The sequence below is a fragment of the Schistocerca nitens genome, chromosome 5 (genome assembly GCF_023898315.1).
Source record: "Schistocerca nitens isolate TAMUIC-IGC-003100 chromosome 5, iqSchNite1.1, whole genome shotgun sequence".
In the NCBI taxonomy this organism is placed as follows: Eukaryota; Metazoa; Arthropoda; class Insecta; order Orthoptera; family Acrididae; genus Schistocerca; species Schistocerca nitens.
The window spans coordinates 134,063,052-134,090,085 of record NC_064618.1 but is presented as its reverse complement, the minus strand read 5'-3'; the positions used below and the strand labels follow the sequence as shown (position 1 = coordinate 134,090,085).

Sequence of the window (27,034 nt, the reverse complement as noted above, 5' to 3'; positions counted from 1 at the left end):
AAGTGCAGAAGAGTCATGGAGATGCTTATTCAATTACATAGACAGATGTTGTGCATCATGATGTGGTTTTCTGTTTAAATTCTGTCAACTTATGTTTCTTTTATGTATATCTTGTGAAAAGACCATTAAGGTAAAATTAGCTCGCATGCAGGTTTGTCAGAATTACTTCTTCCCACACACAATTTGTGACTGGAATAGCAAGATGGGTAAATCACAGTCAAAGTATCCTCTGTCACACACCATGAGGTGACCTGTGGAGTATAGATTTAGATGTACGAGGTGCATTCAAGTTCTAAGGCCTCTGATTTTTTTTCTCCAGACTGGAAAGAGATAGAAACATGCGCATTGTTTTAAAATGAGGCCGCGTTCATTGTCAATACGTCCCAGAGATGGCAGCACCGTACGGCAGATGGAATTTTACCGCCAGCGGCGAGAATGAGAACTGTTTTAAATACTTAAAATGGTGACATTTTCCTTACTTGAACAGCGTGCAATCATTCGTTATCTGAATTTGCGTGGTGTGAAACCAATTGAAATTCATCGACAGTTGAAGGAGACATGTGGTGATGGAGTTATGGATGTGTCGAAAGTGCGTTCGTGGGTGCGACAGTTTAATAAAGGCAGAACATTGTGTGACAACAAACCGAAACAACCTCGGGCTCGCACAAGCCGGTCTGACGACATGATCGAGAAAGTGGAGAGAATTGTTTTGGGGGATCGCTGAATGACTGTTGAACAGATCGCCTCCAGAGTTGGCATTTCTGTGGGTTCTGTGCACACAATCCTGCATGACGACCTGAAAATCCGAAAAGTGTCATCCAGGTGGGTGCCACGAATGCTGACGGACGACCACATGGCTGCCCGTGTGGCATGTTGCCAAGCAATGTTGACGCGCAACGGCAGCATGAATGGACTTTCTTTTCGTCGGTTGTGACAATGGTTGAGACGTGGATGCCATTTTTCAATCCAGAAACAAAGCGCCAGTCAGCTCTATGGAAGCGCACAGATTCACCGCCACCAAAAAAATTTCGGGTAACCGCCAGTGCTGAAAAAATAATGGTGTCCATGTTCTGCGACAGCGAGGGCGTAATCCTTACCCATTGCATTCGAAAGGGCACTACGGTAACAGGTGCATCCTACGAAAATGTTTTGAAGAGCAAATTCCTTCCTGCACTGCAACAAAAACATCTGGGAAGGGCTGCGCGTGTGCTGTTTCACCAAGACAACGCACCCGCACATCGAGCTAACGTTACGCAACAGTTTCTTCGTGATAACAACTTTGAAGTGATTCCTCATGCTCCCTACTCACCTGACCTGGATCCTAGTGACTTTTGGCTTTTTCCAACAATGAAAGACACTCTCCGTGGCCGCACATTCACCAGCCGTGCTGCTATTGCCTCAGCGATTTTCCAGTGGTCAAAACAGACTCCTAAAGAAGCCTTCGCCGCTGCCATGGAATCATGGCGTCAGCGTTGTGAAAAATGTGTACGTCTGCAGGGTGATTACGTCGAGAAGTAACGCCAGTTTCATTAATTTCGGGTGAGTAGTTAATTAGAAAAAAAATCAGAGGCCTTAGAACTTGAATGCACCTCGTAAATTAGAGAACACATTACATTAGCAAGAAAGTTCTACAAAAATAATTCAAATGTATTCTTAGAGAATCCATATTATAAGCTGGAAAATGACACTCTGACAGACTGCAAGTAATACCTTTACATATTTAAGACACCTATTAAAATATTTCCATCTAGCAGCATACTCTGCAAACCACTGTGAGGTTCATGATGGAGGGAACTTAGCATGGTATCACACTCTTGGATTTCTTGCTGTTCCAATTGTGAATGGATTCCAGAAGGAATAACTGCTTAATGCCTCCATGTATGCTGTAATTAATCTAATCTTTTTTTTTTCTTGGTCCCTACAGTAGTGATGCGTAGGTAACAGTTGAATATCTGTAGGTTGCATTGGTTGGCTGTTCTGTCGGTTCTTGGCAGAATATTTGATATATTATGAATGAAAACACACACAGCTCCTAAATTAGGACCTATTAAAGACAAGATTATTTTGCTGAGCCACACCTTTGGAACATGTTAGTAAAGCTTATTGTCCAATTTATTTCCTTCTATGAACAACTGTTGTACAGTATAAAGTTCATTAGCTAATGTGTCACATATTTTATCATAGTTAAATAATTTTACATTACATTTACTCTGATATAATCACTCTTATTTTATTCCTAAACCTAACGTTAATGTTTTTCATCTCTGGAAATGGAGATACTATGTAGATGCACTAGTTTTAAAATCTTTGATGCAGTAGTTTTTCACTGCACCATATACTTTCCTTTGTTCCTGATGATGGCATAACAGCCGAAAATCGGTTTATGAAATAAATAATAAATACTGTAGAATATTACACCAGTGTTGCATGTGTTTTCATTCATAAATTTTGTACATTGGGTTTCACCTGATTGTTTGTGTCTGTTGTCAAGAGTCTGCCAATTCAGGTTTCCAACATTTATGTAACACCCTCCCATGAGTCAAAAGAATCTTTGATCATTCTCTCTGTCCTTCTTTATATCCTGTATTAGCCCTATCTGATGTAGGTTTCATATTCTAGCAATCAACATTGTTGCTTAATGAGTTTATTTGTTAGTTACTACCAAAGTTGTGTCTTTCACAATATTAGAGTTTTCAGTCAAGACTACTTCTAGTTCATTGACATTTCCCAGGAGTCCCATAATGTTTGATGAAATATTGACATGCGCTGCATTCTACTTTTTCTGTAGTCACTGAACAAGCTGCAGAGATGTCTTGTAAGAAAGGATACTTGTTAGCCTCATTCATAGTATGAAGGCCCTACCTCTCGTACCCAGTTAGAACATTTGTCAGTCCTACTCACTACCCTCCCATTAATCAGTTCAAGCAGCCTCCCCTAAGCAGACTTATTAATGTGTAAGCAACACCTTATAAACCTCTGTCTACCTGTTGTCAAGGGTGATATCAGTCCAACATCAAGAGTACTAGCCTTTGTTTTAACAGTGGATGAAAGAAAGAACCCTTGCTGCTAGGTTTTTGCCGCACTGTGTTCATGAATTTGTCTGTTGCCTCTAGATAAGAAAGAATCTTTCTGCCTGACAAAAAAGGTGAAGCCCCCAGAAGACATGGTCTGATGTCAATGTAACTTCATACATGTACACACCATCAGCAGATATGTAAATGGTTACAATTGCAATTCTTTGCAATAGCTAGAATGACCACCATAGTGCATTAGTGTTGTTCGAGTGTAGTGCTGCTACCAGGTCTTGTAGGGTATACAATGAGTGTGAACAGTTTGGATGTTGAGTGATCACTATGAGGAACAGGGAGATGCTGCATATTCATATGAGACAGTGTTATCATCATGTCACAGAGTTTGAAAGGTGCTTCATAATTGGTCCCCGTTTGGCCGGCTGGTCGAATTGCCAGTATCCAGGTTTGTAAGGTATTCGGGTGTGACAGTGATCCAATTTTTGGCTTCATGGAAACGTGAGGGCAGCATACTCATTATCAACCATGACGTCTAATCGCTACAAGGGAAGATCGCCGTATTGTGCACTGAGCTCATTCTAACCCGTTCACATCTGTGCCTGTCATCTAAGAACAAGTAACGGTTACCAGATTAGCTAATTACTGTCCCATGGGTAGATTGCCATTATCACCACAGCAAACACAGCTGCATTTGGAATCGTGCTGTGACTGGGATGTGTGGACTGCTGATAAATGACATTACACTGTATTCAGCAATGAATTGTGATTCTGCGCCATCCCAGGTGACCATCCTTGGTAAGTATGGCAGCAATCTAGGGTGAGGTCGCATTCTTCCAACATTTCGGAGAGGCACAGCAATGCTGCTGCTACTGTCGTTTAGTGGAGGTCCATCTGGTATTATTAGGTTGGTGCATAAGTTTGCAGTGTTTTGTGTTGCATGTTGGTATTCCAGTTGCTATGGGTTTATTTATCGATTGCCATTTTTTATCTGTAGTTCACTGTTGTTATTTCAGTTTATGTAGTGTCATTTTGTCTTTTGGAGATACCGAGTGGAGCTGTGGATGCTGAAAAATGGGAGCCAAATTGAACATTTCCGACATAGTCTTCCGTTTGAATTCAGTAGAGGGGTGATTGCAGTGGAGGCAGCCAGAAACAATTGTGTCATGTATGAGGATAATGCTGTTGGGCATAGCACAATGAGAAAATGGTTTTCTCATTTTAAGGAGGATTGTTGTGATATTAGTAACTCCCCCTGTTCAGGAAGACCTTTGGAGTTTATTGATTATACACATCAATCCACAATGATTCATGTCATTGTATACAAGAAATGACAAATGTGATGAACTGTGATCATTCTACCATTGTGTGACATTTGCATGCTGTGGGGAAGGTTCAGAAATTGTTTTTATGGATATTGCATACTTTAAGCCAAAATCACAAAAATCAGTGGGTGACCATATGTGCATCTCTGCTTATTCGTCATCTATTGGCTTGTGAACAACTCCGACCATTCCTATCCTGTATCGTTACTTGTGAAAAGAAATGGTGTCTTTATGCTAATATAAAGAAAATAAAGGAATGGTTGATCCCAAAGAAGGTAGCAACTCCCAATACAAAGACCTGCATGCATCCACAAAAGATAATTTTATGCATCTGGTGGAACAGCAACAGTGTGGTATACTATAAATTGCTTCCCTGCGGTAGCTTTCACTACCGACATTCATTGTCAACAACTGAGACCTCTTACAGATGCAGCCCAAGAACAGTTACCAAGAAGACTGCGTGAAGTGATGCCACTCCACGATAACTTCCACCCACATTCTGGTAGACTGACAAAAAACATCATACAGCATTTTAGTTGGGAAGTAATTCCACACCCACCTTATTCACCTGATCTTGCACCCTCCGATTTTCATCTTTTCCACACTCTATCGACAAAACCATATAATTTCCACAGTCATGGAACTGAAAAGTTATCCCAATGTTGACAGAGCATTGTAAATAGTGAAGGAGAATATATTACTGATGACTAAAGTCTCTATTATATGTAAGTCTCTATTATGTGTATCTATTGTGTTTATTAAACTGATGGAAAAATCCTATGTGCTTGTATACCAACACAATACTTCAGGTCACGGCTGATAGTGATCGATGGAAATCTGAAGCCGTAATGATATAACACTGATATCCCACGTCTTTATGTGTTACCTCTCACTTTTTTCTGCAAGACAACACTCATCCATACATGGCACATGTCTCTGTGAACTGTCTACATCATGTTGAGGTACTGACATGGTCAGCAAAATCCTGAAATGTGTCCCTGATAGAACATGTGTGACACCAGCTTGGATGTAAACTCTGTCCCAGTGCCAGTATCCAGGATATCAAAGACCAGTTACAGCAGCTGTGGACCAGCTTGCCTTAGGAGAGGATGCAACAGCTTTATGACTCCCTACGCACACAATAGAATCAGGTGCGCATCCAGGCCAGAAGTAGTATAACAACAGACTTATGAGCGAGCCCATACTGTCAAGTTCTTTGTAAACTTGGCTGCATTTTGTAATTATTGAAATAACATCACACCCCTCTCAATCTATGAAGATTCATTTTGTTTTCTCATCCCTTTCTGGCAGATTCACTTTTTTTTGCCAGGCAGTGAATATAAGAATTGGGCACATCTCTTAGATGGTCCATTTCCATGTGCTGGTCCCCTACTACAAAGTACATGAAACACTGAGTGATTGTTGAATATATTTCTCATTGTTTGTAAACATTACTTATTCCTAGCTAAAAATCATACATAGAGGTGGGGAAGATGTGTAGAAGAAATTTTTTTGTCTTACTCGTAAGATAAAAATCTAGAAAACTTTTTTTATTACTTGATAGGAGATCAATGAGTATGGTTGGCAGTTATAATAGAGGGAAACATTCCACATAGGAAAAATATATCTAAAAACAAAGATGATGTGACTTACCAAATGAAAGTGCTGGCAGGTCGACAGACACACAAACATACACACAAAATTCAAGCTTTCGCAACAAACTGTTGCCTCATCAGGAAAGAGGGAAGGAGAGGGAAAGACGAAAGGATGTGGGTTTTAAGGGAGAGGGTAAGGAGTCATTCCAATACCGGGAGCGGAAAGACTTACCTTAGGGGGAAAAAAGGACGGGTATACACTCGCACACACACACATATCCATCCACACATATACAGACACAAGCAGACATATTTAAAGACAAAGAGTTTGGGCAGAGATGTCAGTCGAGGCAGAAGTGCAGAGGCAAAAATGTTGTTGCATGACAGGTGAGGTATGAGTGGCGGCAACTTGAAATTAGCGGAGATTAAGGCCTGGTGGATAACGGGAAGAGAGGATATATTGAAGAGCAAGTTCCCATCTCCGGAGTTCGGATAGGTTGGTGTTAGTGGGACGGTGTAACACTGTGCCAAGATGTGCTGGCCGTGCACCAAGGCATGTTTAGCCACAGGGTGATCCTCATTACCAACGAACACTGTCTGCCTGTGTCCATTCATGCGAATGGACAGTTTGTTGCTGGTCATTCCCACATAGAATGCGTCACAGTGTAGGCAGGTCAGTTGGTAGATCACGTGGGTGCTTTCACGCGTGGCTCTGCCTTTGATCGTGTACACCTTCCGGGTTACAGGACTGGAGTAGGTGGTGGTGGGAGGGTGCATGGGACAGGTTTTACACCGGGGGCGGTTACAAGGGTAGGAGCCAGAGGGTAGGGAAGGTGGTTTGGGGATTTCATAAGGATGAACTAAGAGGTTACGAAGGTTAGGTGGACGGCGGAAAGACACTCTTGGTGGAGTGGGGAGGATTTCATGAAGGATGGATCTCATTTCAGGGCAGGATTTGAGGAAGTCGTATCACTGCTGGAGAGCCACATTCAGAATCTGATCCAGTCCCGGAAAGTATCCTGTCACAAGTGGGGCACTTTTGTGGTTCTTCTGTGGGAGGTTCTGGGTTTGAGAGGATGAGGAAGTGGCTCTGGTTATTTGCTTCTGTACCAGGTCGGGAGGGTAGTTGCGGGATGCGAAAGCTGTTGTCAGGTTGTTGGTGTAATGCTTCAGGGATTCCGGACTGGAGCAGATTCGTTTGCCACGAAGACCTAGGCTGTAGGGAAGGGACCGTTTGATGTGAAATGGGTGGCAGCTGTCGTAATGGAGGTACTGTTGCTTGTTGGTGGGTTTGATGTGGACGGACATGTGAAGCTGGCCATTGGACAGGTGGAGGTCAACATCAAGGAAAGTGGCATGGGATTTGGAGTAGGACCAGGTGAATCTGATTGAACCAAAGGAGTTGAGGTTGGAGAGGAAATTCTGGAGTTCTTCTTCAGAGTCCAGATCATGAAGATGTCATCAATAAATCTGTACCAAACTTTGGGTTGGCAGGCCTGGGTAACCAAGAAGGCTTCCTCTAAGCGACCCATGAATAGGTTGGCGTACGAAGGGGCCATCCTGGTACCCATGGCTGTTCCCTTTAATTGTTGGTATGTCTGGTCTCCAAAAGTGAAGAAGTTGTGGGTCAGGATGAAGCTGGCTAAGGTAATGAGGAAAGAGGTTTTAGGTAGGGTGGCAGGTGATCGGCGTGAAAGGAAGTGCTCCATCGCAGCGAGGCCCTGGACGTGCGGGATATTTGTGTATAAGGAAGTGGCATCAATGGTTACAAGGATGGTTTCTGGGGGTAACGGATTGGGTAAGGATTCCAGGCGTTCGAGAAAGTGGTTGGTGTCTTTGATGAAGGATGGGAGACTGCATGTAATGGGTTGAAGGTGTTGATCTACGTAGGCAGAGATACGTTCTGTGGGGGCTTGGTAACCAGCTACAATGGGGCGGCCGGGATGATTGGGTTTGTGAATTTTAGGAAGAAGGTAGAAGGTAGGGGTGGGGGGTGTCGGTGGGGTCAGGAGGTTGATGGAGTCAGGTGACAGGTTTTGTAGGGGGCCTAAGGTTCTGAGGATTCCTTGAAGCTCCGCCTGGACATCAGGAATGGGATTACCTTGGCAAACTTTGTATGTGGTGTTGTCTGAAAGCTGACGCAATCCCTCAGCCACATACTCCCGACGATCAAGTACCACGGTCGTGGAACCCTTGTCCGCCGGAAGAATGACGATGGACCGGTCAGCCTTCAGATCACGGATAGCCTGGGCTTCAGCAGTGGTGATGTTGGGAGTAGGATTAAGGTTTTTTAAGAAGGATTGAGAGGCAAGGCTGGAAGTCAGAAATTCCTGGAAGGTTTGGAGAGGGTGATTTTGAGGAAGAGCCAGATTACGCTCGCATATTTTATTTTCTCAGGCATGTCTGACATTTGGCATAACCCCCAAAGGCCTCACACTTAAAGTTCCCATCTCTGGCTGCAACCCTTCTTTCCATCAGTCCCTATACCAGTTCCAAACTGAACAATCCATTGCCCTCACCCACCTAATCCTTCACCTACACATCAACTCAGCCAATGAACACACCCGTTAACTCCTATTCTTAATAAAAGTCCTCAATCTTTCCTCTCCCACATCCACACCGGCTATTCAGAGCATCCTCCTACAGGCCAACCGCAAATTAGAACAGCATGCCACCCTTCACCTAAAAAAACTATCCAATATCCTGGTTTCCCACCTCTGGAAAGGCAACTCACTCACCCTTCACAACCTTTCTAGCAAACCTCAACCACCTCTCATTGCACACAAACCCAGTCTCTCCCATCTACTCAATCTCCCACTTCCAGCTCCACTTCCTCCAAAACCCCAAAATTCCAATCAACACAATCTAGTACCACAACACCCTAATTCAGTAGTTAACCTTTCCTCCAAACCTCTCTCCCAATCCGAAACCTCTGTCCTATCCAAAGGCCTCACCTTCAGCCCCACTCCCAGATTCAACCAAACAGCCCTCGTCAAAGATTTACTGTCCTACACTCGTACTCTCTGCTGGAAGTATCACTTTGCCATGAAGAAAAATGATCCTAATCCTACCCCTAATGATCCAACTCCCCAAGACAATATCCAAATTGAACCCTGCCTGGAACAGTTCCGGGACCCACCTCCTTTTCCTCAAAATCACCCTCTCCAAACCTTCCAGGAATTTCTGACTTCCAGCCTTGCCTCTCAATCCTTCTTAAAAAACCTTGCTCCTACTCCCAACATCACCACTGCTGAAGCCCAGGCTATCCGTGATCTGAAGGCTGACCGGTCCATCGTCATTCTTCCGGCGGACAAGGGTTCCACGACCGTGGTACTTGATCGTCGGGAGTATGTGGCTGAGGGACTGCGTCAGCTTTCAGACAACACCACATACAAAGTTTGCCAAGGTAATCCCATTCCTGATGTCCAGGCGCAGCTTCAAGGAATCCTCAGAACCTTAGGCCCCCTACAAAACCTGTCACCTGACTCCATCAACCTCCTGACCCCACCGACACCCCCCACCCCTACCTTCTACCTTCTTCCTAAAATTCACAAACCCAATCATCCCGGCCGCCCCATTGTAGCTGGTTACCAAGCCCCCACAGAACGTATCTCTGCCTACGTAGATCAACACCTTCAACCCATTACATGCAATCTCCCATCCTTCATCAAAGACACCAACCACTTTCTCGAACGCCTGGAATCCTTACCCAATCCGTTACCCCCAGAAACCATCCTTGTAACCATTGATGCCACTTCCTTATACACAAATATCCCGCACGTCCAGGGCCTCGCTGCGATGGAGCACTTCCTTTCACGCCGATCACCTGCCACCCTACCTAAAACCTCTTTCCTCATTACCTTAGCCAGCTTCATCCTGACCCACAACTTCTTCACTTTTGAAGACCAGACATACCAACAATTAAAGGGAACAGCCATGGGTACCAGGATGGCCCCTTCGTACGCCAACCTATTCATGGGTCGCTTAGAGGAAGCCTTCTTGGTTACCCAGGCCTGCCAACCCAAAGTTTGGTACAGATTTATTGATGACATCTTCATGATCTGGACTCTGAAGAAGAACTCCAGAATTTCCTCTCCAACCTCAACTCCTTTGGTTCAATCAGATTCACCTGGTCCTACTCCAAATCCCATGCCACTTTCCTTGATGTTGACCTCCACCTGTCCAATGGCCAGCTTCACATGTCCGTCCACATCAAACCCACCAACAAGCAACAGTACCTCCATTACGACAGCTGCCACCCATTTCACATCAAACGGTCCCTTCCCTACAGCCTAGGTCTTCGTGGCAAACGAATCTGCTCCAGTCCGGAATCCCTGAAGCATTACACCAACAACCTGACAACAGCTTTCGCATCCCGCAACTACCCTCCCGACCTGGTACAGAAGCAAATAACCAGAGCCACTTCCTCATCCTCTCAAACCCAGAATCTCCCACAGAAGAACCACAAAAGTGCCCCACTTGTGACAGGATACTTTCCGGGACTGGATCAGATTCTGAATGTGGCTCTCCAGCAGTGATACGACTTCCTCAAATCCTGCCCTGAAATGAGATCCATCCTTCATGAAATCCTCCCCACTCCACCAAGAGTGTCTTTCCGCCGTCCACCTAACCTTCGTAACCTCTTAGTTCATCCTTATGAAATCCCCAAACCACCTTCCCTACCCTCTGGCTCCTACCCTTGTAACCGCCCCCGGTGTAAAACCTGTCCCATGCACCCTCCCACCACCACCTACTCCAGTCCTGTAACCCGGAAGGTGTACACGATCAAAGGCTGAGCCACGTGTGAAAGCACCCACGTGATCTACCAACTGACCTGCCTACACTGTGACGCATTCTATGTGGGAATGACCAGCAACAAACTGTCCATTCGCATGAATGGACACAGGCAGACAGTGTTTGTTGGTAATGAGGATCACCCTGTGGCTAAACATGCCTTGGTGCACGGCCAGCACATCCTGGCACAGTGTTACACCGTCCCACTAACACCAACCTATCCGAACTCCGGAGATGGGAACTTGCTCTTCAATATATCCTCTCTTCCCGCTATCCACCAGGCCTTAATCTCCGCTAATTTCAAGTTGCCGCCACTCATACCTCACCTGTCATGCAACAACATCTTTGCCTCTGCACTTCTGCCTCGACTGACATTTCTGCCCAAACTCTTTGTCTTTAAATATGTCTGCTTGTGTCTGTATATGTGTGGATGGATATGTGTGTGTGTGCGAGTGTATACCCGTCCTTTTTTCCCCCTAAGGTAAGTCTTTCCGCTCCCGGGATTGGAATGACTCCTTACCCTCTCCCTTAAAACCCACATCCTTTCGTCTTTCCCTCTCCTTCCCTCTTTCCTGATGAGGCAACAGTTTGTTGCGAAAGCTTTAATTTTGTGTGTATAGCACTTTCATTTGGTAAGTCACATCATCTTTGATATATATATATACTCCTGGAAATTGAAATAAGAACACCGTGAATTCATTGTCCCAGGAAGGGGAAACTTTATTGACACATTCCTGGGGTCAGATACATCACATGATCACACTGACAGAACCACAGGCACATAGACACAGGCAACAGAGCATGCACAATGTCGGCACTAGTACAGTATATATCCACCTTTCGCAGCAATGCAGGCTGCTATTCTCCCATGGAGACGATCGTAGAGATGCTGGATGTAGTCCTGTGGAACGGCTTGCCATGCCATTTCCACCTGGCGCCTCAGTTGGACCAGCGTTCGTGCTGGACGTGCAGACCGCGTGAGACGACGCTTCATCCAGTCCCAAACATGCTCAATGGGGGACAGATCTGGAGATCTTGCTGGCCAGGGTAGTTGACTTACACCTTCTAGAGCACGTTGGGTGGCACGGGATACATGCGGACGTGCATTGTCCTGTTGGAACAGCAAGTTCCCTTGCCGGTCTAGGAATGGTAGAACGATGGGTTCGATGACGGTTTGGATGTACCGTGCACTATTCAGTGTCCCCTCGACGATCACCAGTGGTGTACGGCCAGTGTAGGAGATCGCTCCCCACACCATGATGCCGGGTGTTGGCCCTGTGTGCCTCGGTCGTATGTAGTCCTGATTGTGGCGTTCACCTGCACGGCGCCAAACACGCATACGACCATCATTGGCACCAAGGCAGAAGCGACTCTCATCGCTGAACACACGTCTCCATTCGTCCCTCCATTCACGCCTGTCGCGACACCACTGGAGGCGGGCTGCACGATGTTGGGGCGTGAGCGGAAGACGGCCTAACGGTGTGCGGGACCGTAGCCCAGCTTCATGGAGACGGTTGCGAATGGTCCTCGCCGATACCCCAGGAGCAACAGTGTCCCTAATTTGCTGGGAAGTGGCGGTGCGGTCCCCTACGGCACTGCGTAGGATCCTACGGTCTTGGCGTGCATCCGTGCGTCGCTGCGGTCCGGTCCCAGGTCGACAGGCACGTGCACCTTCCGCCGACCACTGGTGACAACATCGATGTACTGTGGAGACGTCATGCCCCACGTGTTTAGCAATTCAGCGGTACGTCCACCCGGCCTCCCGCATGCCCACTATACGCCCTCGCTCAAAGTCCGTCAACTGCACATACGGTTCACGTCCACGCTGTCGCGGCATGCTACCAGTGTTAAAGACTGCGATGGAGCTCCGTATGCCACGGCAAACTGGCTGACACTGACGGCGGCGGTGCACAAATGCTGCGCAGCTAGCGCCATTCGATGGCCAACACCACGGTTCCTGGTGTGTCTGCTGTGCCGTGCGTGTGATCATTGCTTGTACAGCCCTCTCGCAGTGTCCGGAGCAAGTGTGGTGGGTCTGACACACCGGTGTCAATGTGTTCTTTTTTCCATATATATATATATATATATATATATATATATATATATATATAACTTATTGTGTAACAGCAACCACTTCTCATCCCAGTCAAGCAAAATTGTGCATAATTTATATGTTCTAGGTTCGACAGCTGTGTACTGAGCTACTCCCTAGTTACCCGGCACAGGAGTTTGTGTCAGTAACATTGAAGACACTTACTCAACTTGCAGCAGCAACTCTGGTTGACATACCCAGTCAGGTCAGTCAGATTATTTGGTAGCACAAGAAACTAGAAGGTGCAGCTGTTATGAACAGGTTTCTTTTCTTTCTTTTTCCATTGATATTAAGATAACCAAAAACAGAACTTGATTTGGATAGGGACATAGTAGGAAACTAACTGTGGCTTTGTTGAAGAAAGCGTCCATGCTTTTAATGTACATGATGGAAAGCAAATGGGGCTCCACATAAACCATTCATGCAGTCCTGAGTTCTTAGCTGTATTTTATAATACGGGGTATGTCCACAGCCGGCCAGTGTGGCCGAGCGGTTCTAGGCACTTCAGTCTGGAACCGCCTGACCGCTACAGTCGCAGGTTCAAATCCTGCTTCGGGCATGGATGTGTGTGATGTCCTTAGGTTAGTTAGGTTTAAGTAGCTCTAAGTTCTAGGGGACTGATGACCTCAGATGTTAAGTCCCATTGTGCTGAGAGCCATTTGAAGCCATTTGGTATGTCCACAAAGTAAGTTCCATTTGGTTATATAAAACAAACGTGTACAGATACAGAAAAAATATTTATTGTACAAAAATCTACAACTGTTAAACTACTTTTCTACATAGCTTCTGAAATTTTGTGTGTACTTGTCACAGTGTGGCACAAGTTTTTGTATGCTTTCTTCATAGAAGGTTGCGCCTATGCAGTCAACCATATGGTAATGTGTTCTTTCAGCTCGTGATCATCATTGAAGTGTTGACCATAAAGGACAGATTTTAGGTGTAAGAAGAGATGAAAGTAGTTATGAGCAAGGTCCGGGCTGTATGAAGGATGATCAAATGTGTCCCAGTGAAATTCCCGTAAGAGTTGTTTGGTCACATTCATCGTGTGAAGTCGGGCATTATTGTGGAAAAAAACAACACCGTTTGACAGTAATCCATGGCACTTGTTCTGTACTGCGCGGTGCAATTTCTTAATGGTCTTTCAGTAATCATGTGCGTTGATTGTTTGGCCTCATGGAAAGAAATCAATCGGCAAAATGCCTTTTCTGTCCCAAAAAACAGTGCACATGACTTTTTGAGGGGTCAAGATTTGCTTAGGCTTAACCTTTGTTAGGGATGAAGTGTGCCTCCATTACATTGATTGCCTTTTTGTTTCAGGGGTATCGTACGATACCCAGGTTTCATCCCCCATGACTATCTGAGAGAGAAAACCATCACCTTCTTCATTGTACCATGTCAAAAACTGAAGTGCACTGACCATCTGTTGTTTTCGGTGTTGTTCAATAAGAATTTTGGGTACACAACGTGAGCAAAGTTTTCAAAATTTCAGTTTTTCAGTAACAATTTCATGAATTAGTGATCGTGAGATTTGCGGAACTTCCATAGCAAGGGCACTAAGTGTAAACTTACGGTTGTGCTTAATCTTCTCTTCAGTTGTGTGAACCAATTCATCAATAACCACAGACGGGCATCCACTTCGTTCTTCATCGTGCACTTGATCATGTCCTTCAGTGAACAGTCTGACCCATCTTGTAACCATTGAATCACTCATAGCATTTTGTCCGTAAACCTTGCAGATATGGTGATGAATTTCCTTTGGTTTAACTTTCTTTGCATTTAGAAAATGAATCACAGATCTGATTTCACACATAGCGGCATTTCCATTATAAAGAAGCACTACAAAGCACACATTGGCAGCAGTGATCTGAAAATGTCGTACATGTCTTCTCCTTGAGTTAGAGTAACTGCCGTACAACCTCAGAACTGCGATTGTAGTGCTGCCGCCAATAGAAGTAGAAACAGAACTTACTTTGTGGATGACCCTCGTATTATGCATCTAGCAACTAACAGCCAAATCCAAAAGCATCAACTAACATTAAGAGCTTGTTAAGAGTGTAGTTTTCCTGCTCAGTAACAACAAAAATACTTGCTTACAGAAATCATAATATTTTAAGATGTGCTTAGTGGTGAATTCAGAACAAAAATACTTACAGAGATAATAATATTTTAATATCTGCTTAATGTAATTGACATTGGTGAATTCGGCTGTGAACTAAGTAAAGTTGGCCACTTACCTCATGAGCAGAGGGTTAAGTATTATAGTCACTGCGGTGTTGGAGGATATGAGAGGGGTAATGTTTTCTTATTTGTTTTCCAGTACACATAACTCATGGTCATGTGTGACTGGAACCGTTCAGCTGCTACAGTATAAATTTTGACATGGAAGTAACATGGATTTATAAATGCTCATTACAGTGACAGTCATCTTCAAATGTGATACTTATTTGTAACAATGCAGTGAGTGGAGAAAACTGACATTTAGATCAGTTATCAAAATTCTGCGATGGTGTCTCATGTTCAGTAGAGCATTGAAAAATAATTGTAAATACTGTTATTAATCAAAGTCATTTGTGTACATAGTAAAATCAACACTACTTCACCAGGCAACTATAGTGTCACAACTGTTAGATCGCTGATGGTGGCAGAAATATGAAACCAGACCACAGTCAACATGAAGTGCTCTACATGGTGCTTACATGTAGTGATCAGTACTTTAGGTCCACTAGCGAACTTTTTTGTGTCTAACTGGCATTTGTAAGCGCTCTTCAAGGTGTAGAAACAAAGACTTGTGAGGTCGAGGTTTTATTTCACATTTTCCCTGGGTACTTACTATCATGTAAATGGCTTAGCACATGTAGATGTTTATTGCTACTGTAGCCTGATTAAAATTAGATTATACTTGACAGTTAGTGCACATGTTGCCTGATATCTGACTGGACCAGTCATATCTTACAGTCTAGTGTACAAACTCTGCATGGTTGCCATCTGCCTGACATGCACTGTGTTGTTACAGTCAGTGCCCTGTGATATGTAGCAATGCAGGTCATCCCTTTCTTTGCAATCGGGTGTAAAGCAATTTTCATGGCACTGTAATGACAGTTCTGTCTCATGTGATAGTCAGAGATTCTGCATGTAGAAGACGCAATGAGGATTGCGTGCAGTTGAATAGAAGCAAATATGGATGATATGGCTAAGAAAGTACATCACAAAGCACATTAAGTAAAAAAATTATATTTAAATTTACGTTGCTGGTTTAGAAAATAGAGGTACAGGTTCAAGAACAAACCTGTAATTGCTTTTATGTAGTCATTCATATATGAAGGATACAGGAAAAGAAGGGCCTTCTCGCCATTTTGTCATTTCCACTTGTAACTGTTTGAGCCATGTTGCCGTGGTAAATAAGGCTATGTCATTATTTTCCATTGAGCTCTCTCCATTACTGATTGTGACCATACCACCAAATTTAAATTCAGGCATTTTCCTTCCACCTTTTTCTTTGTTTTTCTGCTTTTATTTAACTTAAAATTCATTAATCTGTTATGAAAAGCACTTTTGCAACTTTTTAAAATGATCTAAGACAATATTGAAATATACAGTGAAACCCTGCTTTTAAACTTTTCAAGGGACTGCAAAAGAATGGCGTAAAATGTGGGGAATAAATTTTTACCTTGTTGTAACTGTCTGGGAAGTAGAAACGTATGACTTAGTTTCGTTCATCATCATCCATGTTTTTGGAAAGCTTGAAATTGTGTCATTCATTATTTAAATAACAAAACACTACATATTTTTTCATGCTTAGTTAGACTCCTTCTGTGAATATACTCCTATTGTCAAATTTACATAAGTATTTTGTGTGATGTCTGCATATATGCTTTTCTGCATCTCTTGCAATGTGGTCTTTTTGAGGTTATAAGGTACTGTGCCCCCTCCATGTGTGAAACATCACAAGAAATACTTATCTAAATATTTGCACTTGACAAGGAGAATAATTTTTTCAAGACATGTTTTGCTAAGCATGAAAAAGTAATTAACTGGTTTAGTGTTTCATTATTTAAACAAGAAACATTTGAGCAATGCAAATATGTTCACTAACAGTACAAGTGGCCAGGCAATAAAAAATGTGAAATGTGCTTTTGAGCTGTCAATACAAGCGCAGCAGTCACAAAGTTGCTCATGTGCTGTAGAGACTGAAAACTGTTGTGATGATACATTATTCCCATAAACGTAGTCACTATGTTTACATGAGGCTCCCAACACTGTATTTTATAAACCAATTTCACAGTACCGTTTCTGGTTGCTGATGTAGACATGACAAAATTTATTCTGGAAATCCATTTCAAGCTGCCAGTTTACCATTTCCACAACCGATTTTCACTCCCATGTAAATGGATAACCAGTTTTGAAATGTGCTTGGATTGTCAGGTTACATCTTGTTCTTAAAATATTCAGTTAATATGGATGGGGTGAGTTATTGTGCATTGAAGGAGAATCAGAAATATTGGACTGGGCATCAAACTGTCTACCTCTGATATTTAAGTGAAGAGAAATATCGATTGCGCTGGCTAAATGAAAACATGACAGTGAAAATCGGTTTCTTTTGAGTAGCGCGTTCTTGTTTTACGAAACTGCTTAACATTCATAAGCATTGCTTAAAGGCCAGCGTCATGCCTGGATCATTTTATGCCAATTACATCAGTTTTGTCCTCCATGAACAGTGTTTCATAAAGCGTAAATTGCGGGAAAATTATAGGTATGTTAACACAAAATCAGGTGCGAATTAACATTGTGGAAAGAGGAAATTTGACAGAAGTGATAAAAAGTGTCACAAATGGCAGGAAACCGTTAATTCCAGGAAAGTAAAAGCAAGGTTATACTAAATGAGAGTTGGTCCGTACTGTAATTTTTGCACTTTTGGTTTCTTTCATTACCTTTTCTAGCTTGAAGTTTCTAATCTTAATCTTGAAGTCCCAATACTAGCTTTATCCATTATATAATTATTACTCAGAAACAGCTATCATTTTTATGAAGAACTAAATGAAACTTCCTGGCAGATTAAAACTGTGTGCTGGTCCGAGACTCAAACTTGAGTCCTTTGCATTTGGTGGGAAAGTGCTCTACCAGCTGAGCTACCCAAGCATGACTCACGACCTGTCCTCACAGATTCACTTCCACCAGTACCTCATCTCCTACCTTTCAAACTTCATAGAAGCTCTCTGCGAAACTTGCAAGACTAGCACTCCTGAAACAAAGGGTATTGCAGAGTCATAGCTTAGCCACAGCTTAGGGGTATTTCCAGAATGAAATTGCTGGAGTGTGCACTGATAAGGAGTGCCAGTCTTGCAAGTTTCTCAGGAGAGCTTCTGTGAAATTTGGAAGGTAGGAGATGAGATACTGGCAGAAGTAAAGCTGTGAGGATGGGTCATGAGTCATGCATGAGTAGATCAGTCAGTAGAGCACTTTCCCATGAAAGGCAAAGGTCCCGAGTTTGAGTCTCAGTCCACACAGTTTTGATCAGTGAGGAAGTTCCATATCAGTGCACACACTGATGCAGAGTGAAAATGTCATTCAAGAACTAAATGATGTGCGAGGTATCTTTCCTGATTTGTTGTACAACAGCAGGGCTCTTAACATTAAAAGACTGCTCACACTGACGGGACCGGAGTCTGAATCCCTGTCACAAAAACTTGTTAACACTGCAGGTGTACATAGGAAGAGTACATAGGGAGAGGTCCACAAGAAAAACACCAAGAACGTAAGCAGAATGGAGAGTAAGTACAGTATATTCCTAAATAACTAGGTCTGCACTTTTTTCTAAAATATTCAAACTGACACTCATGTCTGAAGTTTGTTTTGATTCCGTATTTAATTCAATGAAACCTGTAGTTAATTGATTTACAATTAAATCAGACTGTACAGATACGTCAAAATGTAACTCCCTTGTTACATTTACAATAGTCAACTCTAATTTGGATATTTGATTATTTATTTCTACTGCTCTTTCCAATAATCAATAATATGTTGATCAATTTTCTGGTTAGTTACTTGTAATTCTTTAAATTCTATGCCATGGACCTGAAAATTACATTTTAAATTGACATTGGTAATATCTAGCTTCTCTTTTAGTCCAGTGAATATAACTCTTTTCACGTCTACATTCACGTTAGTAGTACCCAGTCTAGCCCTCAGATCATCTCTTTGAGCATCTGCCTCTCTTCCATTTTACTGCTTCTTGCTGGCACACATTTACAAAATACCCAGTTCAAAAGAAATCTCCTCTCACTAGCAGTAGTCATGCGTGTTGCTAAACAAATGGTTTTAACCCACATACATTTTTAACTACCTCACGGCACACACAACCATCATAAAAAAAACCTCGTATTTAACACAGTTTACAAAAACGTGGTTGCATAGCTTGCTGTATCACAATGCTGACTGGAAACCGATTTGCTGTACTCATTGAGCTGTGTTGTTGGTAGGTGCGCAGCTGACATTGCTGCTACCCAGTGTTGTGGTATAGCTTTGGAGTTGATGAAACAGTCATAGCCCTTTGCAGTTTTGGCCACCAGTCTTCCAAGTTGTATACTTTATAAATTCTTGTAATTGTTGTCAATTAATTTGACTAATATTTGTTGACCAATTATTTCTTCTCATATGTCTTAATTTGTAGTGCTAGTTTTCCTGGCACTTCATCGTAATATTCTGTTGTTGACAATATATCGATCCTGGATTTTCCATTATTCTGTTGTTGACTTGGTTGTCAATGATAGCAGCAATAATTTCCAGTAAATCTTTGGTTAAAATCATAAATTTCTTCAATAATCCATTTTCTGGATATTGCTGTTATACACAATTTAATTTACTTCCAGCAGAATTTGTTCTGGGTCCTTTCAGTAGGGCACCACATTGTGATTTTAATCATAATACTTTTTCCAATTAACAGCCTTCTCTTTTGAATATTTTAAATACATACTTTGAGCCCAGTATGTGTTTCCAACACTTCAACTCTTCTCAAAAGCAACTCTTGGTTCACGTAGATTGGGTTATCAACTTTTAATGTTGAGGCCGTGTGGAATGTGACATCTCGCTGTCATGAACGGTGGACTGATGCAGTATTATGAGTAGATGGGGTAAATGTTAACGAAAGGAGGAAGCACAAACAGCAGTCAGAAGGTTCAAAGTAATGAAGTGTCCTGGAATAGTCTTCATGAAGCTTTGACCAGTTTGTGGTAATTACTTAGTGACAGCACTCAGTGCAACGAACTAGGAATAATTCAGATGTAACACTGCTGCTGGTATGATAGACATATGATATACATGTAATTGCATGGAAAAGAAGGGGTAAGGGCATGCCGCCATCTTTTATCTCACAGATATCGACAACACTTCCATCCTCTTGAGGACACTGTGCATTTCAGCCAACATAATGGCACTTCATATGATAATAATGTCATAGAACGATAGACTTATAACTATTGATCTCGTGTAAATATTGGCACTATATTTTTACTTTATTCCACAAAGTAACTATTACTGTGGATATCTCCATCTGCTCCAACTTCTGTCAAAGTGTCTTCTACGTTTTCAGCTTCTTGAACCAATCACCAAAAGTAAAAATCTTCATATGTGGTAAGGCGGTAAAGGATGCTATGCAAAACTGGCTTCTTCATCAACCCAGGAGTTTTTCATTTACTTTGAAAGTATTGGGAATGGTATTTGTGATTGATATCAGTGGCAATTATGTATTGTTTTACTTACTTTGAAAGCATTGATAGTGGGGCAATAATTAATATCAGTGGCAATTATGTGTTGTTTTAATGTTACATAATAACTATTGTTATAATATTCTGTAACTAAAGTAATATTTTGTGTGTGTAACTGTAGTCTCCTTTTCATGTAAGCTTATCTTACACCAACACTCATTCACAGGTGACTCTGCTTCTGGAGTACCTGCGCGAGGATCCACGCTGGGCAGTGAAGGCACAGGTAGTGCGCGATCTTCGTGCTCTGGCTCAGGTTGGCGCACACTTGTGGCCTGCAGGTGCCGTGGAAGCTCTGCTGGAGGTGGCAGATACGACACCTTATGAGCTACTGCTGTCTCGCATCCTTGACATTCTGCTGGTGCTTGCTCAGTCGGCTGCCACTTGCCAAGCACAGTTGGGATCAGGTTATTACTTCATGAAAAACTCGATAAACTGTGCTGTTCCTATGTTAAAAACTGATCAGTTTCAGCCACCTAATAATACCATACAATTTTGTCTCCAGCAATTGGGCATGTTTTTTGTAGTAGGCCTACAACCCCAAAGTAATCAAATTGTCAGGTCATCTTTCACTCAAGGGTAGTAATCTGCAATATGTTTGCTAACTTGGAACACTTTTTTCTGATTTTTATTGGTTCTGTCAGTTAGGGCATGTCTGTATGTGAATTGTTCTGGATGCTGCAATTACACTGAGAAACTTATGAAAACATTTAAATATATTACACTTAATTACTGCGTTGTCTCAATAGATTGTTAAAAGCTTACAATCAGTCAGAGTTGCTGTGCTGTCCCCATACACTGAGGTGACAAAAGTCATGGGATAGCGATATGCTCATATACAGGTGGCACTGGTATCACATACACAAGGTATGGAAGGGCAGTGCGTTGGTGGAGCTGTCATTTGTACATCAGGTGACTCATGTGAAACGGTTTCCGAAATGATTATGGACGCTTGATGGGAATTAATGGACTCTGAATGTGGAATGGTATTTGGGGCTGGACGCAATATTCTGTCAAGAGTGTGCCAAGAATACCAAATTTCAGGCATTGTCTCTCACCATAGACAACGCAGAGGCCAGTGGCTTTCAGTTAATGACCGAGAGCAGCGGCATTTGTGCAGAATTATCAGTGCTCACAGACATGGAACACTGCATGAAATAACCACATAAATCAATGTGAGACAAACGATAAACATATCCATTAGGACAGTGTGGCGAAATTTGGCATTTATGGAGTGTAGCAGCTGATGACCAATGCAGATACCTTTGCTAACAGCATGACATCATGTGCAACACCTCTCCAGGGCTTGTGACAGTACCTGCTGGGCCCTTAATGACTGGAAAACCATGGTGTGATCATATGAGTCTGGATTTCAGTTGATAATAGCTGATGGTAGGGTTTGAGTGTGGCATAGACCACACAAAGTGAGGGACCTCATTTGTCAATAAGGCACTTTGCAAGCCGGTGGTAGCTCCATAATGGTGTAAGCTGTATTTACATGGACTGGAGTATGTCCTCAGGTCCAGCTGAACTGTTCATTAACTGGAAATGGTTTATGTTTGGCTACTTGGACACCATTTGCAGTCATTCATGGACTTCATGTTCCCAAACAACAATGGAACTTTTATGAGTGACAATGCACCTTGTCACCAAGCCATTGTTGTTCGTGATTGGTTTGTGGAACATTCTGGACAATTTGACCAAATGATTTGGGTTCCCAGATTGCCTGACATGAATCCCATTGAACATTTATGAGACATAATCGAGAGGTCAGTTTGTGCACAAAATCCTGCACTGTCAACATTTTCATAATTATGGACAGCTATACAGGCATCATGGCTCAATGTTTCTGCAGGTGATGTCCTGTGACTTGTTGAGTCCATGCCACATCGAGTTGGTGCACTACGTCAGACAGTAGGAGGTCCGACACGGTATTAGGAGGTATCCCATGACTTTTGTAGCTCAGTGTATTTCTGAAGATTGTATGGTAAAGCAACAGTGCTTCAACATACAAAATTATTTTTCCTTAGTGTTTACCATTATCATGTTGTATTGGATTGAGTTTTACCCTTGGTTGATCTTTGGACTTATGTTCCCATACTCTAACTAATTAATTCCCATACTAACTAATTCCCATACTCTAACTAATTATTATTTAAGTTAGTGGTTTGTGATTGTTCAGTTCTTAAGTACGTCTAAATCACTAACTTCAGTATGTGAATCTCTACCAATTTTCTACTTATTTTGGATGATTCATAATATTTCAAGTCTTTCTCACATTACAGTTTTCAATTAGTATGGATGTTATGAAATTTAAGGTAATTAAATTGATGAGCACATGCCATCAGTGCAATGCATGAAACTTTTCAATATATCTAGATCACAACAATTATCATAACTTTTCAAACAGTATACAAAGCCAATTTCACAACTATTGATAAAACACACAAAACAAAAATTGTACTGTTTCAGGCAATACAAAAATTATCATGCAGAGTCAGTGTATTACAGCATTATCAAGAAAGCTGTGTGAACAAGACAGCATACAATAGTTTTCACATCAAATCATCACAATTTTCTCATCATAAGTTAACATTCTGAATGCCGTACAAAATGTGCATATTGATATAGGTACTGTGTGCTGCCTGTTGGTAGTGTGCATGTTTGAGCAGCTTACAATCCCAGTTGCTAATTAATGCAACAAATTCCAAAAGCAAAAACAGCAGTCAAGGTAAAAGTTACATCAACCCGTAAGCAAAAGCCTTTAGAATTTGATAAAAATAACAACTTGTTGACATTTGCAACAAGACAGCAAAGTTATAGAACAATATATGGAGCATGCAGAAATAAACAGTACTGGGTCTAATATAATGAGGTTCATCAAAATATGCTGAAGGCATATAATGTAAAGACAATTGGAACAAAAACATATAAAAGTAATGGGCACAAAGTTGTAACAGTGGTAGAAGTTCGTTGCAACCACTCAATATCATCATCTTTGTTATCAGGCTATGGCAACTTGGCTCAGACTAGACCTACTAAATATCCAGTTGTGCACGAGTCAATCTTTAAGGAAACATCAAAGTTTTATGGCCATATACTACGTCACATTTCTCTGCTGCATCAATCTCTAGAGTGTGGCAGCTCAGTGGAGATTTCAGAAAGCAACAAGGCTTGATCCAGTCTGGCCAAAGTTGTATTCAGTCATTCTCTTAATAATTATGTAGTGAGAATTATGAAAGCTACTGAAGTTTCAGAATCAGTTTCTCAAGGATACTGAAAGATCAACATTGCTCTCTCAATATGTGCTGTTGAAGGTAAATCTGACATGTGTTCTAATTATAAAAAATTTTCAGTCTATAACTGCAACTTCCACACCATGATTAGGAAATTAATGCTGAGGCAAATGATTTGTAAAGGAATCCAGTTACTATGTTTTACTCACCATTGACACTTACCTTCATAAATTTATTTCACATTCAGAATCTCTGATAACCTCACTAGATGTACTTCAATTCTTTAAGACAATATATAAGCCACCACCATTAGCATCCAGTCTATCCATGTGATACACATTCCAATGGGAACTTATAATTTCACTTCTGGTTTCAGCCAGCTTTTAGTTCCTTGTATTGTGTGAACATTATTGTCCTTAATAAGTAAGACTACTTCCAGGATGTTACCATAAATGTTTCTGCACCTTAACTTAAACCATATTAACTCTTTCTCTTTGGGCCCTAAAAGGATGACAGTTTCCATTCTGTACATAATCCTGCTGATCTACTTACTTCTTGCGCTTTGGTCTGTAATTAGTAATTGGTCTTAGGGAAGAGTGCGTCTAACCTACAACACTCACATGTGCGCAACACCCATACTCTGTCACTTGAATAATTGTTCCTGTGTATAGTTCTTGCCTGACCTGTTAGGGAGAGTAACGTAATTCTCCATATGATAGTTGAAATTGAGATTCTGAATTGTATCCAAGACTCTGGTTGAAGCACACCAGACCTTAGAGAAGATGCAATATGTAGCTGGCAGCACTTAATAGCCACCAACAGATGAAGCACACAGATGAGATCCCCTCACCTGGGAACTATGCTGAATATACACAAGCAGTGCAAGTACCACAAAGGACTAGGGCAGACACTGAGCGATGACCACTGTGGTTGGACACTGTTGGAAATTTGAAGGGCAGAATTAGTAGTTCTGGTGCCAGAGTTGTACTTTGAGCAAGACCACAGATGCCTTCATCCATCGTCCCTTCTGAACTGAGTTGCTATTCCTACTTTGCTAATTATGCTGTTGATCAGTTTATCAACATTTAACAAAACAAAAGCATTTGCTTTCAGCATGCATTTAACAGCTGTATCTGTAAGACATGTTAAACAAGTATGATATGAACCTAACTAGTTGTGCTAACTTCAAATTCATATAAAGTTGTCACAAAAATAGTTGACTGTATAAAACATTTTAATTGTTTCATTAGTTGTAATCCATATTAGGAGTTCACATGTTCTTTAGTTACTGCAAGACCAAGTTGTTTATTTGAATGTTTTTGATAAAATGAAAAGTTACTAAGTCAGAATCATTGATTTTTCAGATTCACCTCTGATGTCACTTTGCGAGCGTAGCAGCTATTCAGCAAATCCAACAGTAGCTGCCAAGGCTGTGCAGGTGATGACTGATGTCGTGTGTTACTGGTTCGTTTGCACCATAATTGCTTCCTTGAAAATCTACTCTTTTGTTACAGTGACATGAGGTACCATACTAGAATCCGCATATGACTTCACCAATGTAAATGTAATAGTCTTCTCTGGCAAATTAAATTTTGTATATAGGATATTTTGCTCACAAGAGCAAATCAAAAAATCATACTGTATTTCCAGCCACAGTGTTTCATGCAGTACCCCAAGATTTTTAATGGCCCTATAATAAATCACTTGCTGAAAATGTTTTTCTTAAGATACAGTTCTTTTTTTTTTTCATTTGCCTGCCTGGAAGGATGTAGTGGAAAATGAGATATTTGTTGCTTATCTCACACAGTGTAGACTTTCATTGAAGTTGAAAGCCTTTGGGTGGGATAATAAATGGCACAAAATGTATATGCTCTGCCATTTTCAGGATTCAGAATATATTAATGACAATTGTAATCTCGTCAGTCTGTTGCTTTTATGTGTTGTACAGTGCGGCATGCTGTAGAATAAATGGCTCCCATGTAATTTGGCACCAACATTAAATTTCATTTTTGGCTATTTTTTGTACTGCCAAGTATTAATGTAGAAAATGAAAACTTATGCTCAGATACTGTCAAATGAAAGCAAAGACAGTTCTGATTTATAGCATGACTATGTTTTTAGTATTTTATTTTTGTGAGTAGTCTACAGCTCTTTAGGTCATTTCACCCAACCTTGTATCCAAGCCTCTCGAACCGTGTATAAATCTTCCAAACTTCTTCATTGCATATCCTCCTCCATTCTGCACAGGGTCTTAATCTTTTTCTCCTGTATGAAGTTTGCCACCACAGTATTTCTTTCAGCATTGCTCATCCCTTAATCGTTTCACATGCCTAGATCGTTTTAAATGCCAATTTTCCACCTCTTCAGTGATGTACAAGGGGTTTTTATTCATTTCCAGGTTTCTCTGTTTGGGAGTTTTTGTTGCCTTTAAACTCCACAGAATCACAAAAACTCTGTTTGCACTCCAAGTCTTCTTCCATTTTGTTTTGACTATGTTAATGAATGACAATTACCTGAGCTAACACAAATTATGTGTTTACTTTTTTAAATGTCTGTGGTAAACAGCACCAGTTAATATGTCACATTTCTTAACTCAGTGTCTGAAAGTCATGGAAAATAATTAGTGTTATGTGTGAGTGTTTTGAAATAAGTGTTGCCATATAGTGCACAATCACACCACTGACCAAAAAGGAAGTACGGCATTAACAGATTTTTAATGTTTCAGCTCACGAGAAGATGTTGCCCATGATGTGTATCGTACTGTGGACACTGTCGAGCTGTTGTTCCTAGTTGTCGCTCCCACTGAAGACTGCAGCAGGCAACTGTCCACGTGTCTTCGTTGCGCTGTCTCTCTTTGTCGGCACCGTTCAGATTTGGTTCCACGTTTTGTTCAGTTACTAGGTGCACAACTTGTTGCTCAAGGTAAGTAACACTTCAAATATGAATTTGAGAGTAGGAATTGGTTATGGAACAGCTTAGACTGCAGTGTAGAATTAAGTTCGGTAGAATTTCTGCCAGATAATCTGTAGTTGTTCATGTAATTCTTCCTCCTCTCCTGCTACTCTCTGAATATGTGCTGTTGAATAGTCCACCTGAAAGATTTTGGAATTTCTGTGATCTAATCAGTTGTAGTGTTTCTGGAATAGATGTGCAGTGGCTGCTTATTGTCTAATCTGTTGCTGAAAAATACAATAATATGCAACTATTAG

At 41.7% G+C, this 27,034-nt stretch overlaps 1 protein-coding gene across 1 annotated transcript in view; it reads left to right on the top strand.

Moving 5' to 3' along the window:
- LOC126259409 (integrator complex subunit 7) overlaps window positions 1-27,034 on the top strand; it is a 177,650-nt gene that overhangs the window by 59,505 nt on the left and 91,111 nt on the right. The window contains 4 exon segments of the mRNA XM_049956186.1: window positions 12,921-13,037; window positions 20,759-20,996; window positions 25,190-25,289; window positions 26,551-26,747. Of these exon segments, the coding sequence (XP_049812143.1) occupies window positions 12,921-13,037; window positions 20,759-20,996; window positions 25,190-25,289; window positions 26,551-26,747 (652 nt within the window).